Source organism: Mobula birostris, chromosome 7 (genome assembly GCF_030028105.1).
Source record: "Mobula birostris isolate sMobBir1 chromosome 7, sMobBir1.hap1, whole genome shotgun sequence".
Taxonomy (NCBI): Eukaryota; Metazoa; Chordata; class Chondrichthyes; order Myliobatiformes; family Myliobatidae; genus Mobula; species Mobula birostris.
Genome location: NC_092376.1, coordinates 170,504,002 through 170,520,891, shown reverse-complemented (window position 1 = coordinate 170,520,891; position 16,890 = coordinate 170,504,002). Strand labels below are relative to the sequence as shown.

The following is a 16,890-nucleotide window of genomic DNA, read 5'->3' as shown; positions in this document are numbered from 1 at the left end:
AGTTGGGCAAGCAGTTCAATATATAGCGCAAAAAGGAGAGGAGAAATTGGGCATCCCTGTCTAGTGCCTCTCTCTAAAATAAAGGAGTCAGAGAGGTCCCCAGTTATCTTAATTCGAGCTGTAGGGCTGTCATATAGAGTCTGAATTACTTCAATAAACTTTTCTTGAAAGCTGAATCTTCCTAACACTCTGTATAGGAATGCCCAACTAACCGAATCAAAAGCTTTCTCAGCATCTAATCCTACTACCATTGTCTCTGTCTTGTTCTTATTAACCTGTTCTAATATGTGTAGAGTTCTCCTTATGTTGTCCTGTGTTTGCCTTTGTTGAATAAATCCAGTTTGGTCTACATGGATTAGGCCAGGTAAAAGCTTTTCCAATCTGCGCACTAATATAGATGTAAATAGTTTGTAATCTAAATTAAGAACACTAATTGGCCGATAATTGCCACATTCTAGTTTATCTTTACCCTCTTTAGGAATAACTGAAATAATCTCTTCTCTCCAGGAAGGTGGAGTTTCTGCTCTCTGCAAGATCCAATTAAAGGTGTTAAGTAGTAACAGGGCTAACTGTGACTTCAGCGATTTGTACCACTCTGAGGTAAACCCATCAGAACCAGAGACTTTCCAGCCTTTAACCTAGAGATGGCCACATTCAGTTCTTTGACAGTTACTGGTTCTAATAAACCTTCATTTTGTAAATCTGTAAGTTTAGGTAGATCTAAAGAATTCAGTAAAGTGTCTATATAGGGCTCATTGGAGGCCCGGGATTGGGAGTACAGCTCTCGATAATATGTTTCAAAACTCTCTTCAATTTTCCCTATTGTACTCTCCACAAGCTTTATCTTTGGATTCTTTATTTTATGAATTGTATTGTCTGCTTGTTGTTTTCGTAATTTATATGCTAATAATCTAGCTGATTTACCTCCTACTTCATAATTCTTTTGTCTCAGGTAAAGAAAATTTCTTTGAATTTCCAATGTATAAATATCATCAATTTCACTTTGCAATTTCCTAATTTCCTGTTTTAAACTAGAATTACTTTTATTGCTATCTACAACTTGAAGTTGTTTTAATTTTCCTTGAAGGTCTGCTAATTTTTGTGCATTAATTTTTTTCGTGTGAGTGGTAATGGAAATATTTTTCCCTCTCAGTACAACTTTCAATGTATCCCATAAGATCACTGGTGATGTTTCTCCCGTGTCATTAAGGTCTAGGTATTCTTTGATTTCTCCCCTTAATCTCTCCATTACTTTCAGGTTATTGAGTATGTGTGAGTTTAACCTCCATAGTGTTTTCCTCATTTTCCTTTCCAGGATTAGAGACATAGAGACTGGGCTATGATCCGACAGATCAATTGTTGCAATATTACAGTTTTTTATCCTGAGTCTATCTGTATTAAAGATAAAGAAATAGTCTATCCTTGAATAGGCTGAATGAGGGAAAGAGTAATGTGTATAATCTTTACTCGTGGGGTGTAATTCCCCACATAACTATAATTCCCAACTCCTCCATCAATAAATTCATTTTCCGAGTCAGAGGTTTATTCTGAGTAACTATTCTTGAAGAATCTAATGCAGGATTTAACCTAATATTAAAATCCCCTCCACAGATTACTACCCCTTGAGAACTGGCCATTAGGTCAAAAATGTGTCTATAAAATGACCATTCACAACCTGGAGGAGCATAAACATTCAGCAATGTTATTTCTATACCTTCTATTCTTCCTGTAATTTTTACAAATCGTCCATCTTTGTCTTTAGTCTCTGAAATGTGTTCATAATTAAGAGTACTTGATATTAAAGTAGGTACCCCTCTTTTGTGGCTCAATTTATATGACGAATAAAATACATGCTTAAAGCCCATTCTTTTTAATTTTCCATGTTCGGATTGGCTCATATGTGTTTCCTGGAGGAAAGCTATTTCTGCCCTCTCTTTTTTGAATTTAGACAAAATCTTATTTCTTTTAATTGGATTCAAAACCCCATTAACAGTATAGGAAATTATTTTTACCAATTCAATTTGCATTTTTCTCTAGTAGAAAAAAAACACTCTCCTTTTCTAACCAAACAGTAAGCAATCCCTTCTCAACAGTAAACCAAGACATATAACCAAACCCTAGACATTTTTGAACGTATAACATTTGAAAATTTTTCCCGACTTCCCACAGTGAGGCCTGAGCACCAACCCGCCTCAGTTCAGAGGGATAACCTCTATCTTCACCCTGTGTTAGAGAGCCCTCAGCAGTGTGAATAATCATAGAGAATTTTCTCCTATTTATGTCTCGACCATATTGCTATCATTCAGGTTATTCTGTCTAGTTTATTTTCAGTTACCAGCTTTCATTTTACCTTTAAGTCTGATTTACTCCTTTCAGTTATTTCTCTTAATTAATCTGTATTCTCTGTACATTCGCGTCTGAATATTTGCAGCTTTTCCTTGCAGTTTGACACTCTGGTTCGTGTGGAGCATCCTCGCCCCACTAACTGCCACGACTTCTGCCGAATCCTCTCCAGTAGCGACTCCGGTTGGGTGATAACTTTAATAGGTAGTCCCCGGTCCGCCAAGTCCGACGTTGCCTCCTCCGCTGTAGCGTAAGTTTTTGTCCCTGCGTCGTAAAAGACTCTCAGCCGAGCTGGATATGGGGTCCGAAATCTGATGTTGTCTTCCTTCAGGACCCTCCGTGTTTCCGCATATTCCTTCCATCTGGCAAGGATCCCCGGTGCATAATCGTGGTCTAAACTGATTTTACAGTTGTTCCACATGAAACCTTTCTTTTGCCATGCCCGTTTGAGCACCTCTTCCTTCGTTCTGTAACTGAGAAATCTGACCAGAATCGATCTGGGCTGGGCACCTGCCGGAGGCTGTGGTGCCAATGTGCAGTGAGCCCTTTCTATCTGTAGGTCTTTTGCATCCGGTATATCAAGGTTCTCTCTAAGCAGCTTCTCCACGAAGGGAATCATCAATCCGGGTTTACCTTCAGTTCCTTTGGGAACTCCGTAGATCCTCACATTTTCCCTTCTTGAGCGGCCTTCTTGGTCTATTGTCTTCCACTGGAGCTGCTCTTGTAACTTTAGCATTTCTGCTATCACTTCCTCTGCATTTTGTAGTTTGTCTTCAGTTCCAACAATCCTCACTTCGGCTTCATCTATCCTTGAATTAGTTTTTACTATTTCTCCTTTAATATCTTCCAGCTGTTTGTTGTTATCTTGTCGGAACTCGCGAATCTCTCTGAGAATCAAAGACAGATTCACCGATTCCTTCTCGTTGTCTCCGTCCTGGTTTGCCGTGGGGGAGCTAGGCCCGTCGGCTTGCTGCGTCTCTTTGTGTTTATCAGCCTTCAGAGCAGACTTTTTAATCTTGTTCTTAGACATCATCCTTGCCTCTTTTATTAATATAGTTATACAATATTAAGTATTTGTCTAATTTCGATTTTGGGGCAGTTTACCTTCTTTTTTGTCGAGAGACCTTTTCCTTACACCGCCATTCCCTTGATGACCCGGAAGTCCCCCAGAACTACCACTAATTGAATGTTTTTTTTGGGTTTTTTTCACCATTCTCTGTAAACCCTAGAGTTGTCTGAGAAAATCTCAGGAGAGCAGCAGTTTCTGAAATACTCAAAGCACCCTATCTGACACCAATAATAATTCTGCAGACAAAGTTACTTAGATCACATTTCTTCTCCATTCTAATGTTTGGTCTGAACAACAAATGAACTTCTTGACCATGTCTGCATGCTTTTGTAGTATTTTGCAGGTGAACTGGTGTACCTAATAAAGTGGACTCTAAGTGTATACTTACACAGTGTCCCAGGGTAAGGGCAATGACCACACCCTGCAATGAAAGGCCACAGTGGAGTGAGTGCTCACTGTGTTGCCTGCCTGGTGCCCAGGTTCAGGACATCTTATCTGACCTGCAGAGGAATTTTCAGTGAGAGGGGAAAGATCCAGTTGTTGTGGTTCTAAATCCCTTCACCCAATCACACACACAAACCTACACTTCACCCTCCCATCTTTGACCATCTTAGTATCCTATTCCTGTTTATTCATCATATTCTATAAAAAACCCCTGTACCCCTTAAAAACGCTAAAAATACCCGGACTTGTGCTCTCTCACCCATGCCCAGCAACCCTTTTAATGTGAATTCTTGCATCCCCAACTCCCTTAATTTATTTCTCATCATCTCTCTCTGTATCCCATACTTCCTGCAACACAAAACTACATGTTCTACTGACTCCTCTTCCTGACATTCCTCACACAATCCTGTCTGGTGTTTCCCTATCATTTTCAATGTTTTGTTTAATGCACAATGCCCCAGCCTTAACCTAGTCCACACAATTTCCTCTCTTCTGTTTCCATTACCTACCCTAGTAACTGCAACACTCTTTTGTATTTGATATAAATGCCTCCCTTTCCCCTCCCTGTCCCATCTTTCTTGCCACATTCGGTTGACTTTTTCCCAGATTACACACTTAACCTCTGCTTTACTGATACTAATGTGCATTTCCACATTTTCTTTCTTTAACGCCCTCTTTGCCAACTCATCCACCCTCTCATTCCCCTTCACCCCTACATGTGCTGGAACCCATAGAAATTTTACCTGACCTCCCTGATTTGCAATTCTCGTAACTAACTGAAGGACTTCATAAAGTACATCTTGCCGACTGTTTGTGTGAAAAGACCTTAAACTTGCTAGAACTGAGGATGAATCTGAACATATCAATGCTTTGGCTTGTCTGGCTTTCTGCACCCGTTGCAACGCAACCAACACTGCCAGCATCTCCACTGTAAACACCCCTAACTTATTAGATGTTCTTCTGCTGATTCCAATTTCTTTTGCTGGTATTACCACCCCAAACCCTGTCACTCCTGTTTCAGGTTCCTTCGCACCATCCGTATAAATGTGAGTATAATCACTATACTTTTCCATCACATGACAGTTAAATGCATTTACCAAATCTGTTTTATATCTTTCTTTCTTTTTTACCTCTAACAAATGCCAGTCTATGTCAGGCCATACAAGCTTCCATGGAGCTACAACCGGATAAACTACTGAAGGACTTATCCTCAGATCAAATACTCCACATTCTTTCGTGATATCATTCCCTACCCGACTAAGGGTATCCCTCTGAAACCTCCCATTTTCCCAGCACTCCTGCAACGCTCCTTTAGTAGGGTGAGAATCATTGTGCCCCTGCAAGTTAGCCCAGTAGTTTGCCATCAGTTGCATCCTTCTTAGTTCCAAAGGCATTATTCCCATTTCTACCTGTAGGGCTGACACTGGTGACGTTTTAAAAGCCCCACTGCACACTCTCAAGGCCTGAACCTTAATCACATCCAGTTTCTTTATAAGAGACCTAGCTGCTGATCCATATACTATATTTCCATAATCCAATACAGATCTTACTAAAGCCACATACATTCTCTTCAAAGCTGAACAACTTGCTCCCCATTCCCTCATCACATCTCATCACATTTATTACTTTTTTACATTTCTCCTCAACTTTTCTGATATGGTCTGCCCATGTTAATCGTGAATCAAATATAACTCCCAGAAATTTAAATGATGCAACCCTTTCTAATTCAACCCCATACATCCTTAACTTCTTCCCTACCTCAACCCTTTTCCTGGTAAAAAATACAGTTTGAGTTTTGTCTACTGAAAATCTACATCCCCAGTCATAACCCCACTTCACCACTTCATCAATTGCTTCTTGTAGTTTCCTGATTATATGGTCCATGTTCCTGCCTCTTTTCCACAAGGCCCCATCATCCGCAAACAGTGACCTACCTATATCCACTGGTACCTTTGTGAAGACATCATTGATCATAATGATGAAAAGAAACGGGCTAATCACACTACCTTGAGGTGTGCCATTTTCCACTATGTACTGTTTTGATAATTCTGATCCAATCCGAACTTGAATTTTTCTACCAAACAAAAAATCTTTAATCCAGTTAAAAACTCTCCCACCAACCCCCATCTTGTGCAGTTTAATTAATAATCCTTCCTTCCACATCATATCATAGGCTTTTTCAATGTCAAAGAACACTGCCACTACTGACTCTCTATTTGCCTGGGCCTTCCTTATTTCAGTCTCTAACATAATCACTGAGTCCATGGAATTCCTTCCCTTTCTAAAACCACTCTGATAACTTGCCAGCATTCCCCTTTTCTCAAGCTCATATGATAACCTTTCCGTTATCATCCTTTCCATTATCTTACATATACTTGATGTTAATGCAATTGGTCTGTAGCTAGTGGGTTTTGACAGATCCTTGCCAGGCTTCCTTATTGGAATTACTACTGCTTCTTTCCATGCACTTGGTAATCTTCCCTCCTCCCACACTCTGTTATAAAAATGCAGCAACTTCAAGAGCGCTCCTTCTCCTAGATTTTTTAGCATCACAGAGCATATCAGATCTTTCCCTGGGGAGGTTGGTCTCGATCTCTTTATTGCTCTCACCATTTCTGCTAATGTAAATGGATCATCAATTATATCATCTGTTCCTTCCCTCCTGCTTAACACACCTGGGTGTTGGCTCATTATTCTTTCCCTTCTTCTTCTCCCTTCTTCAGACAAATTTTCTGAACTGTGTATCAGTACAAATGACTTGGCCATGACCTCAGCCTTATCCCTACTGGAGACTGCAGTTTCCTCCTCAGATATCATTACTGGATATTCCCATTCCCTTCTATCTCCTCCCATCCTCTTAATCATTCCCCATATCTCTCCCACAGGTGTTGTCCTTCCTACCTTGTCGCAAAAACTCCTCCAACTTGCCCTTTTAGCTTGACATATAGTTCTTCTCACCACTGCCTGTGCTTTCTTATATTGAACCAAATGCTGCATATTATGGGTTCTTTTAACTAGCCTGAATGCTCTATTTCTGTTTTTTACAGCCTGACAACATTCACCTCTCCAACATGGTACCAGTTTTCTATTCATCCTATTTTTACTCCTAGGTATAGATCCTTCTGCTGCCATGATAATTGCTGAAGTCACCTGACTGTTTAATTCATCTACATTTCCAGAAATATCAATCTTTGTCAACCCTTCTTCACTCAACTTCTGGAACTTACCCCAATCAGCTTTTTCAAACACCCACTTTGGGGTTCCGCCACCTGGTCTTACTTCAACTCTTTCACCCACTGAACACAAAACTGGGTAGTGATCACTGCCTACTGTTGAAGCAGTCCAAACTCCCCAGTTACTAATGCCAGCCAAGGTATTAGACACTAACATAATATCTAACACTGACTCAGTTCCTGTTGTTATATCTATCCTTGTGCCGCTACCATCATTCATACACACCAAATCCCTTTCTTCCATCAAATCTTCAATTACCTTTCCATTTGGATCTGTAATCTGATCCCCCCATATTGTGCTATGAGCATTGAAATCTGCACACCACACTACTTTGTCTGTTTTGTCCTTGTATCTTTAATAAGCTGTCCAAATCCAACCTTTTACATGGATTGTAGTAGTTAATTATAACCACTTCCTCCCCTATCCCCCACACTTCCACCACTATGTATTCCTGATCATCTCCTTTTTCCAGTACCCTATATGGTACACCTTGCTTGATTAACATAGCACAACCCCCTCCTCCCCCTAGATTTCTATCTTTCCTTATCATTGTATACCCATATACCACAAAGTCTAAAGTTGGTTTCAACCAAGTTTCTTGAATACACACTACATCTGGTTTTACAACCATTTCTTTAATAAAGTGCTTGAATTCCTGGCTATTGGCCAGTAAGCTCCTTGCATTCCATTGTAAAAGAATCACCATAATTAGTATTAACCAACACATGACACTTCCTGGCTTGACTGATTACTGAGGTTCTCCCTCATTTCCTCCCATGTCAGTCCTACTAACCCTAAATGGTTTACTGCTGCTTTTACCACCAGCTGAATTTTGTCACTTTTTGACTTTACCTCAGCCGTACTATTAATCACTCCTGCAATGAATGTTACTGGAGCCTTTTTGTCTACATAAATCCTGTCATTTGTTCTTTGTTGCATCTCTCGTATCCCTATTGCTCCCTGTTCATTAGGAGCATTATTCTGTTCTCTTGACATTCTTACAGCTTCTGCATAAGTGATCTTTCTTTTCACTTTTATTTCTTGAATTTTAGTCTCCCGTCTGACAACCTCACACCCACTATATGCAACATTATGAGCTCCTCCACAATTGCCGCATTTTGGTTGGACTCCTGTTCCGCACTTTCCATATTCATGATCACTCCCACATCTAGCACATCTCCTCTGCCTTTTACAGTTTTTAGCCACGTGTCCAAACCTTTGACAATTATAGCACCTCAGTGGCTTTGGCACATACACCCTTTCTGGGTAACTCATGAAACCCAGGAACACCTACCTTGGCACTCTTTCTTCTTCAAATTCAATCAATACTGATTCACTTTCCTTTTTCACTCCCTCCTTTGTTGTTTTCAGTCTTTGAACATTCATTACTTTCCCTCCTTTGATATTCCTCTTTATCTCCTCCATATTTATACTCATTGGTATCCCCGTGATCACTCCTTTACAACCACTGTTTTGTACTCCCACCCTCCCAGTGTATTCCACCTTGCATTTTCCTATCTCTTTTAGCTTGAGTGCTTTCTCAAGTTGTTCCTCATTCGCACATCTTACCAATAAGTTGCCATCATTAAGGACTTTTGCAAATACTATTTCCCCTACCTTATTTGTCAGAGTTGTTGTTAGCACAAATGGGTTAATTTTCTTCATATGTCCCTGAGGCTTCTCATTAAACCTAATTATGACAACACCTCCTCTCTGAGCTTGTTCATCTTCCTCACTTTCAGAGCTTTCTCCACTATCATTTCTTATTCTTTTATTCCCTTTGTCTTGGTTTTTATTCATCCGACCCCTCACTACCTCCTCATTCCCTTTATTTCTCCCTTCACAATAATCCGCCTCTCCCCAGCTGCCTACCTCTGGTCCCAAGTCTCTATCCCTCTCCTTCTCCACTTTCTTTCCCTCAACTCCACCTCTTATCTTGTCCGCCATTACCGGACCCACACAACCCCCTCCCAGCAATTTCCGTTCCTTCCCCACTTTCTTTCCCTCAACAGGTTCCAAAACACACTCACGCATCAAGCAAAACACAGCCAGCTTCCAGTCGAGCCAACTCAGCCACTCCCGCTCCCAACTCCGAACCCAACCACACTCATCAGCCAGCCACTGAAGCTGAACCCAGGAGCTGTTTACATAGCCAGCCCAAAATGAGAATCATGTGCCGCAATTAAGGCACACAACAGGACAAGGGAAAACCGGAAAGCCTGGAATAAGGATCGATGGACCAGACCGTGAACCGGAGTGTGGACTTCACGGACCGGATCATGATAGTATTATGCCTAAACAAAGGAGACTACAATGGGATGAGGGAAGAATGCGATAGGGTAGTTCTGGGAACCAGGCTATATTGTGGGACGGCTGAGGAACAGTGGAAGACTAACAAAGAGATTTTTCACAGTGCTCAACAAACGTATATTCCAGTTAAAAGCAAGTGAAATAAGGGTGGGGAGAGCCAGCCATGGATAACTAAAGTAATAAAGAAAGGCATCAAACTTAAAGCTCATGTGTACAAAGTTGCCAAGTATAGTAGGAAACTGGAAAATTGGGAAAACTTTAAAAAGCAACAAAGAATCATTAAGCGAGCAATAAAGAAAGAGAAGATAGATTATGTAAATAAACTAGCAGAAAATATAAAAGCGGATATTAAACATTTTTATATTTATATAAAGTGGGCTTGCCTCCCTTTCTCTTCATCATTTACACGTCGGACTTCAACTACTGCACAGAGTCTTGTCATCTTCAGAAGTTTTCTGATGACTCTGCCATAGTTGGATGCATCAGCAAGGGAGATGAGGCTGAGTACAGGGCTATGGTAGGAAACTTCGTCACATGGTATGGGTAGAATTATCTGCAGCTTAATGTGAAAAAGACAAAGGAGCTGGTGGTAGACCTGAGGAGAGCTAAGGTACCGGTGACCCCTGTTTCCATCCAGGGATCAGTGTGGACATGGTAGAGGATTACAAATACCTGGGGATACGAATTGACAATAAACTGGACTGGTCAAAGAACACTGAGGCTGTCTACAAGAAGGGTCAGAGCCGTTTCTATTTCCTAAGGAGACTGAGGTCCTTTAACATCTGCCGGACAATGCTGAGGATGTTCTATGAGTCTGTGGTAGCCAGTGCCATCATGTTTGCTGTTGTGTGCTGGGGCAGCAGGCTGAGTGTAGCAGACACCAAACAGAATCAACAGTCTCATTCGTAAGGCCAGTGGTGTTGTGGGGATGGAACTGGACTCTCTGACGGTGGTGTCTGAAAAGAGGATGCTGTCCAAGTTGCATGCCATCTTGGACAATGTCTCCCATCCACTACATAATGTACTGGTTGGGCACAGGAGTACATTCAGCCAGAGACTCATTCCACCGAGATGCAACACAGAGCGTCATAGGAAGTCATTCCTGCCTGTGGCCATCAAACTTTACAACTCCTCCCCTGGAGGGTCAGACACCCTGAGCCAGTCGGCTGGTCCTGGACTTATTTCCTGGCATAATTTACATATTACTATTTAACTATTTATGGTTTTATTACTATTTAATTATTTATGGTGCAACTGTAATGAAAACCAATTTCCCCCGGGATCAATAAAGTATGACTATGACTATGACTATGACTATGAAAAGGGTGGCCAAAATGAATGTAGGTCCCTTGGAGGACGAGAAGAGGAAATTGATATTGGATAATGAGGAAATGGCCAAGTCTTTGAATATCTATTTTGTGTCAGTTTCATGGTGGAGGAGAAGTCTACCATGCCAAAGAGAGATTACATCGATGTGATGGGAGGTGAGGACCTCGATATAATAACAATCACTAAGGAGGTAGTGCTGAGCAAATTTGAGGACCCAAAGATAAACAAGTCTTCTAGTCCTGATGGGATGTATCCCAGGGTACTGAAAAAAATGGCAGAGTTATAGTTGAGGCCTTGGTGATAACTTACCAAAATTCCCTGGACTCTGGGCAGGTCTCTGCAGACACCACTGTTCAATAAAGGATGTAGGCAAAATGCAGGTAACTATAGGGCCAGTTAGATTAACATCTGTATTTGGGAAAATACTTGGAGCTATCATCAAAGAAGAAATAGCAAAGCATCTGGAAAGAAATGGATCCATCAGGCAGACGCAGCATGGATTCAGCAAAGGCAGGTCCTGTTTGACAAACTTATTGGAGTTCTTTGAGGATATAACAAGCACAGCGGATAGAGGGGAACAGTTGGAAGTTATTTACTTAGATTTCCAGAAGGCATTTGATAAGGTGCCATATAAAAGACTTATCCATAAGATAAGGATGCATAGAGTTGGAGGTGATGTAATAGCATGGATAGAGAATTGGTTAACCAATAGGAAGCAGAGAGTTGCAATACATGGGTGTTTCTCTGGTTGGGAATCTGTGGTGAGCGGTGTGCCACAGGGGTCGGTACTGGGCCAGCAACTGTTCATGATATAGGTTAACGATCTGGAAGAAGGGACCGAGTGTAGTGTAGTGCTTGCTGATGACACTAAGTTGAGTGGAAAAGCAAATTGTGCAGAGGATACGGAGAGTCTGCAGAGAGAGTTAAAGATAAATTAATTGAGTGGGCAAGGGTCTGGAAAATGCAGTACAATATTTGTAAATGCAAGGTTATCCACTTTGGAAGGAAAAATGGAAGAGCAGATTATTATTTAAATGGTAAAAGATTGCAACATTCTGCTGTGCAGAAGGAGTTGGGAGTGCTTGTGTGTGAATCACAAAAGGTTGGTTTGCAAGTGCAGCAGGCTATCAAGAAAGCAAATGGAATGTCAGCCATTTCTAGAGGGATTGAATTTAAGAGCAGAGAGGTTATGCTGCAACTGTGTTGGGTACTGGTGAGGCTGCATCTGGAGTACTGCTTATGGTTCGGGTCTCCTTACTTGAGGAATGATACAGTGGCTGGGATTAATAAAGTATGAGTATGACTATGAGGCAGTGTAGAGGAGGTTCACCAGGTTGATTCCAGAAATAACAGGGTTAGACTATGAGGAGAGATTGAATTGCCTGGGACTGTACTTGCTGGAATTCAGAAGTATGAGATGATATCTTATGGAAACATAAAAAATTGTAAAAGGGATAGATAAGATAGAGGCAGGAAAGTTGTTTCCTCTGGTAGGTGGGACAAGAGGAAGGGGACATAGCCTCAAGATTCACAGGAGTAAATTTAGGATGGAGATGAGGAGGAACTGTTTTCCCCAAAGCATAGTGAATCTGTGGAATTCTCTGCCCACTGAAGCAGTGGAAGCTACCTCAGTAAATATATTTAATACAAGATTGGATACATTTTTGCATAGTAGGGGAATTAAGGTTGATAAGGAAAAGACAGGTAGGTGGAGATTAGTCCATGTTGTGATCAGCCATGAATGGCAGAGCATGCTCGATGGATCAGATGGCCTACTCCTGCTCCTATTTCTTATGTTCTTGTGTAATATGTGGAACAGCTTATAATCAACAACTATTTCATACCTAATGTCAGTTAACTTTGGACTTACTGTCATCCACTCCAACACTGGTGTCTCCAGTGAGAACAATGGAGTCATTTTCCTGCACTTCCCACGTGTACAGATGTGGATCTCCCGTTCCAATATGTCGGACCATCAGATAGACGGTGTTATTCAGGTGGATCTGATCAGTGTTGTTGCTCCCCTGAGAAAAGCCTCTTGGTTTCCAGTGGAGACTGACGGTATCTGGGAGTCTGGAGATGGTACAGCTGAGGGTGACGTCACTGCCCATTACAGATCTCTGTGGGTTGGCCTCAACTGTGGAAACAGATACATGATGTGTGGTTCAGTTTCCCACAGACTCTCTGAACTGCTCCAGGCAGAATTGTCATTTCCCTACAAACAGATAGTTAACCAAACACTGACCAACTGTGCTCAGTTTACCTGAGGGAATTATGTTCCAGTAACTTAATATCAATTTAGTGTTTTGGAGTTTGATGATCTACATATATCTTAGCATATGAATAAAAAATTATGCCTTAAATCTTAGAGCCGTTTGTAAATTCTTCATGTTTTCATCAGTTCAGTAATTTCCCATTATTCCACAGGAGAAGGCTTAAAACAGATCACCAGGTGGGAGAACTGGGAATTAGTGACAGCAGCAACTTCCACATAAAGTTGTTCATGTGTGAAAATCTCAACATTTTCTTCAATGCCAATATGGGTAATTTTGCTGAGCATGAGCACCTCCACTGCCATTCCAATTTCAAAATCAGAGATTTTGTCACAGATGAGCTGTAGTTTAGATATTCAGACCAGAGCCATTTTCCTCAGCTCTCACCACAAGTTCAATCCCATCACCTCCAACTCTGCAGCAATGTGTATACAAAACTGACCAAATAAATGACTCAAATATTGTTACCCACCAATTTTAATACTTAATTCATGTTATGCTGCATTCTGGGTAAGAGGATCACTGTTCAAAGCTAATTTATTAACGAAGAATGCATCTGTCACCAATACTAACTTGAGATATCTTTTCTTGCAGGCATTTACAGGAAATATACAGACACAATCCCAACATTATGTGATAAATCTGAAGAAATAGTCACAGGAAAATTATGTTTTTGAACCCATTCTATTCATTAACCAACATACCTTTGATCCCAAATATTTCACACTGTCTCAGGGTTTTCCCACCGGACTGTGTCTGATTCCAGGTGAACAGTCCTGCAAGTTCAAACGTAGGCTCCCTGATTCTCAGATTAAGGGTACCCCAGTCCACATGTAACCTCTGGGAAATGTCTGGTATTTTACTGAACTCATCACTCCATTTTACGGCCCACCGCTGATCTTCTCTGTGAAAAGTGGCCAATCGCTTTGTGGTTTGTTGCCCTGTGTGTGGCCTCCATTCCAAATCAATGGAGTCACTTCCAGGATTGTCTGGTCCCTTCAATACAAAGTTCCCTTCCTGATGGAGAAAGTAAATAGAATTCCCGCTTCCTGTAAATGGAAAGGTGAAAATAATCAGACAACAGCTTCTCAATGTGATCTGTCTCATGTGGAACATATGGAAAATTAATTTTGAGGAAGTTGTGAGTTCTGATTCCATTCACAGTTTCTGATTAAAATTGTTTGGGATTTCTCACATATCCTTTCGGCCCCTGTCACGATGAGTGCTGGCAATATCGGAAACCAAGTGCAGAGAAAAGAAAGAACATGTAGAGACGCAGTTGAGAGTTCATTCATAAAAATTCCAAGACATTGTGGCTCAGCCAAGCGGCACTGCGAGAAGTAACGTTCTCAAACTCGGACCCGGCAATCACAGCGAATTGGGCATTTGCTTAAAGTGTACATGGAACACCGAATTTCTGAGCTTATCAAAATAAACTTAATAAGCTTGAACAGAAGGCACCAGGAGACCACAATGCAAAGCTATAAGAAAAGAAAACACACAAGCAACTCTAAATGATTGACGACTCTCATTGAAGAAAAATAAACCAGTTCAGGTGCTCTGAAACTTCAGAACCCAATACTCTTCGGTGCACCCCCAGCAGAGCTGAAGGTCTCATTACAGCTCCTGAAATTAATATGAACCTTTCTGAATCACAAAGTGTTTTTAACAAGAATAATGTTTCATAACAATCAATTAAATAAGGTAATTAAAAATCAAATGACTAAGAAAATTGATTAGTGCAGCAATGAAAAGTGAGGTTCACATGCATTTTGGTGAGGCTTTTCCAATGCCCCCCCCCATGACAGGTTGCTTGGCATTTCCTGACTGGAGATCAGCACCAAGTGGTGTACCACGGGGTCCATGGCTCTCATGCAGTTTGTATAGACCATATCAACACCCTCTCTCATCCACCTTTCTTGGTTATCTCTTCAAATCTCAATCAGATTTGATCTCCCAAATGTAGGGCTGTGTTGACTGTCCCAAATCAATTCCAGTCTTTCCAAATACATGTAAACCTTGTCCCTCAGAATCTTCTTCAGTAACTTATAAATGGGAGATGTTAAGCTTACTGGTCTATAATTCTGAAGTTTTACTTTGCAGCCCTTCTGAAATAAAGGCCACTATTACCCACCATCCAATCACCCAGCACTTCACTTTTCATTAATACTGATGGATTTACCTTAACTGTGGCTCTGCAGTTTCTTCTCTAGCTTCCATCAGTGCCTTTGGATACACGAGATCAGGCTCAGGAGACTTATCTACCTTCATACATTTAAAGATGCTCAGCATCTCGTCCACTGTAATGTGGACTAGTTAATACAAACAAGAACCAATTGTCCATCTACTACAAGGCTTGTCACTTTTATACACCCTATTGTCGACAGAGAGAGCTATCCCTCAACACAGTGATAAAAGAATAATGTTTTGATTGCCTCGCACTTCTTCCTTAAAAGCCTTCACATTCTCCACAAATGTCAGAATATTCAAAGATACACTGTCAGTGGAGATTTTCAACCATTGTACACTTGTATTTCTATACAAGACTTGTATACAACCAAATAAGAGCATAAGGCATTGGAGCAGAATTTGGCTTATCGAGACTGCTCAAGATCATGGCTGATATATATTCCATACACACCTGATTCTCATGACTTCTCCTGTAATGTTTTATGTCCGTCATTGACCTCCGCTTTAAATATACCCGATGACTTGGTCTCCACAGCTGCAAATGGTAATGAATTCCACAAATTCACACTACCCTGCCTAAAGAAATTCCTCATCATCACTGTTCTTAACGAATATCCTTCATTTCTGAGGCTGTGCCCTCTGGTCCTAGATTCCCCCACCGTTGCAGACATCCTCTCCATGACCAACTACCTGGGCCTATCAATATTCGGTAGGTTTCAATGAGATCCCTCCTCATTCTTCTGAACTCCAAGAGAGCTATCAAACACTCCTGATGATTTAACTTTTTCACCGCCTTTTTTGAAGGAGAATATGCAATCACAACCATTAATACTGTATTTAATCACATGCTATTATTTTTGTGCTGAAGGAGTAGAAAATATCAACGTACTTTGAGTTCAGTGGGATTCTTTTGAGAATTTCTCTAAAATGTCTCTCATCATGCTGAATAAAGCCGTTTTACATCGACACTCCAGTCTCCATGTGACTAATTCACAGTTGCAACACTAATTGCTGGGATTCCCAATATTCCACTGAAGTATCACTCTCTAATCCGACCCAGTTCAGGTCTGGTTTAAGGTGGGGAAAGGAGAAGGAATTTCTCAGTTGAACTTCAGTCACGTGTTTTAAGCATGTTGCTTGTGTTTTACAATTTGAGATTTCAAAAGATTTGTCATTTAAATTTAATTTTAAGAGTTTTTAACTGCCTTACAGTGTCTGGGGTGGAGTCTCTACACTGATGCCCAGTGACTCTCGGGACCTTGTCATTAATATGTAGAATGTGCTCAGTATTGGTCAGCATGGACATGATAGAAGGTGTGTGCTGATTGTAGCAGTGGGCCTGGTCCAGGAAACCAATGGAAAGTCTCCATTTACCTGACATTACCCAATGTCTAACATGAGAGGGCGCAGTTTTAAGGTGCTTGGAAGTAGGTACAGAGGAGATGTCAGGGGTAAGTTTTTTACGCTGAGAGTAGTGAGTGCATGGTATGAGCTGCCGGTAATGTTGGTGGGAGGCAGGTACAATAGGGTCTTTTAAGAGACTCCTGGATAGTTACATGGAGGTTGGACGATGGCTATGGGTAACCCCAAGGTAATTTCTGAAGTAAGTACGTGTTCAGCACAGCATTGTGGGCCAAAGGGCCTGTATTGTGCTGCAGGTTTTCTATGTTTCTATGTTGTTCTGACTCCGTAAGCCTC

The 16,890-nt window shown here is 41.1% G+C and overlaps 2 protein-coding genes across 2 annotated transcripts in view; one reads left to right on the top strand and one right to left on the bottom strand.

Annotated features, from left to right (window-relative positions):
- The window catches only part of LOC140200569 (uncharacterized), a 556,670-nt gene that overhangs the window by 175,695 nt on the left and 364,085 nt on the right, over positions 1-16,890 (top strand). The window lies entirely within an intron of this gene.
- LOC140200568 (uncharacterized) overlaps positions 1-16,890 on the bottom strand; it is an 85,248-nt gene that overhangs the window by 30,272 nt on the left and 38,086 nt on the right. Inside the window, exons 8-9 of the mRNA XM_072264081.1 lie at positions 13,707-14,051; positions 12,600-12,866 (exon numbers count right to left, since the gene is read on the bottom strand). Coding sequence (XP_072120182.1) covers positions 12,600-12,866; positions 13,707-14,051 — 612 coding nt within the window. The remainder of the gene's footprint in view (positions 1-12,599; positions 12,867-13,706; positions 14,052-16,890) is intronic.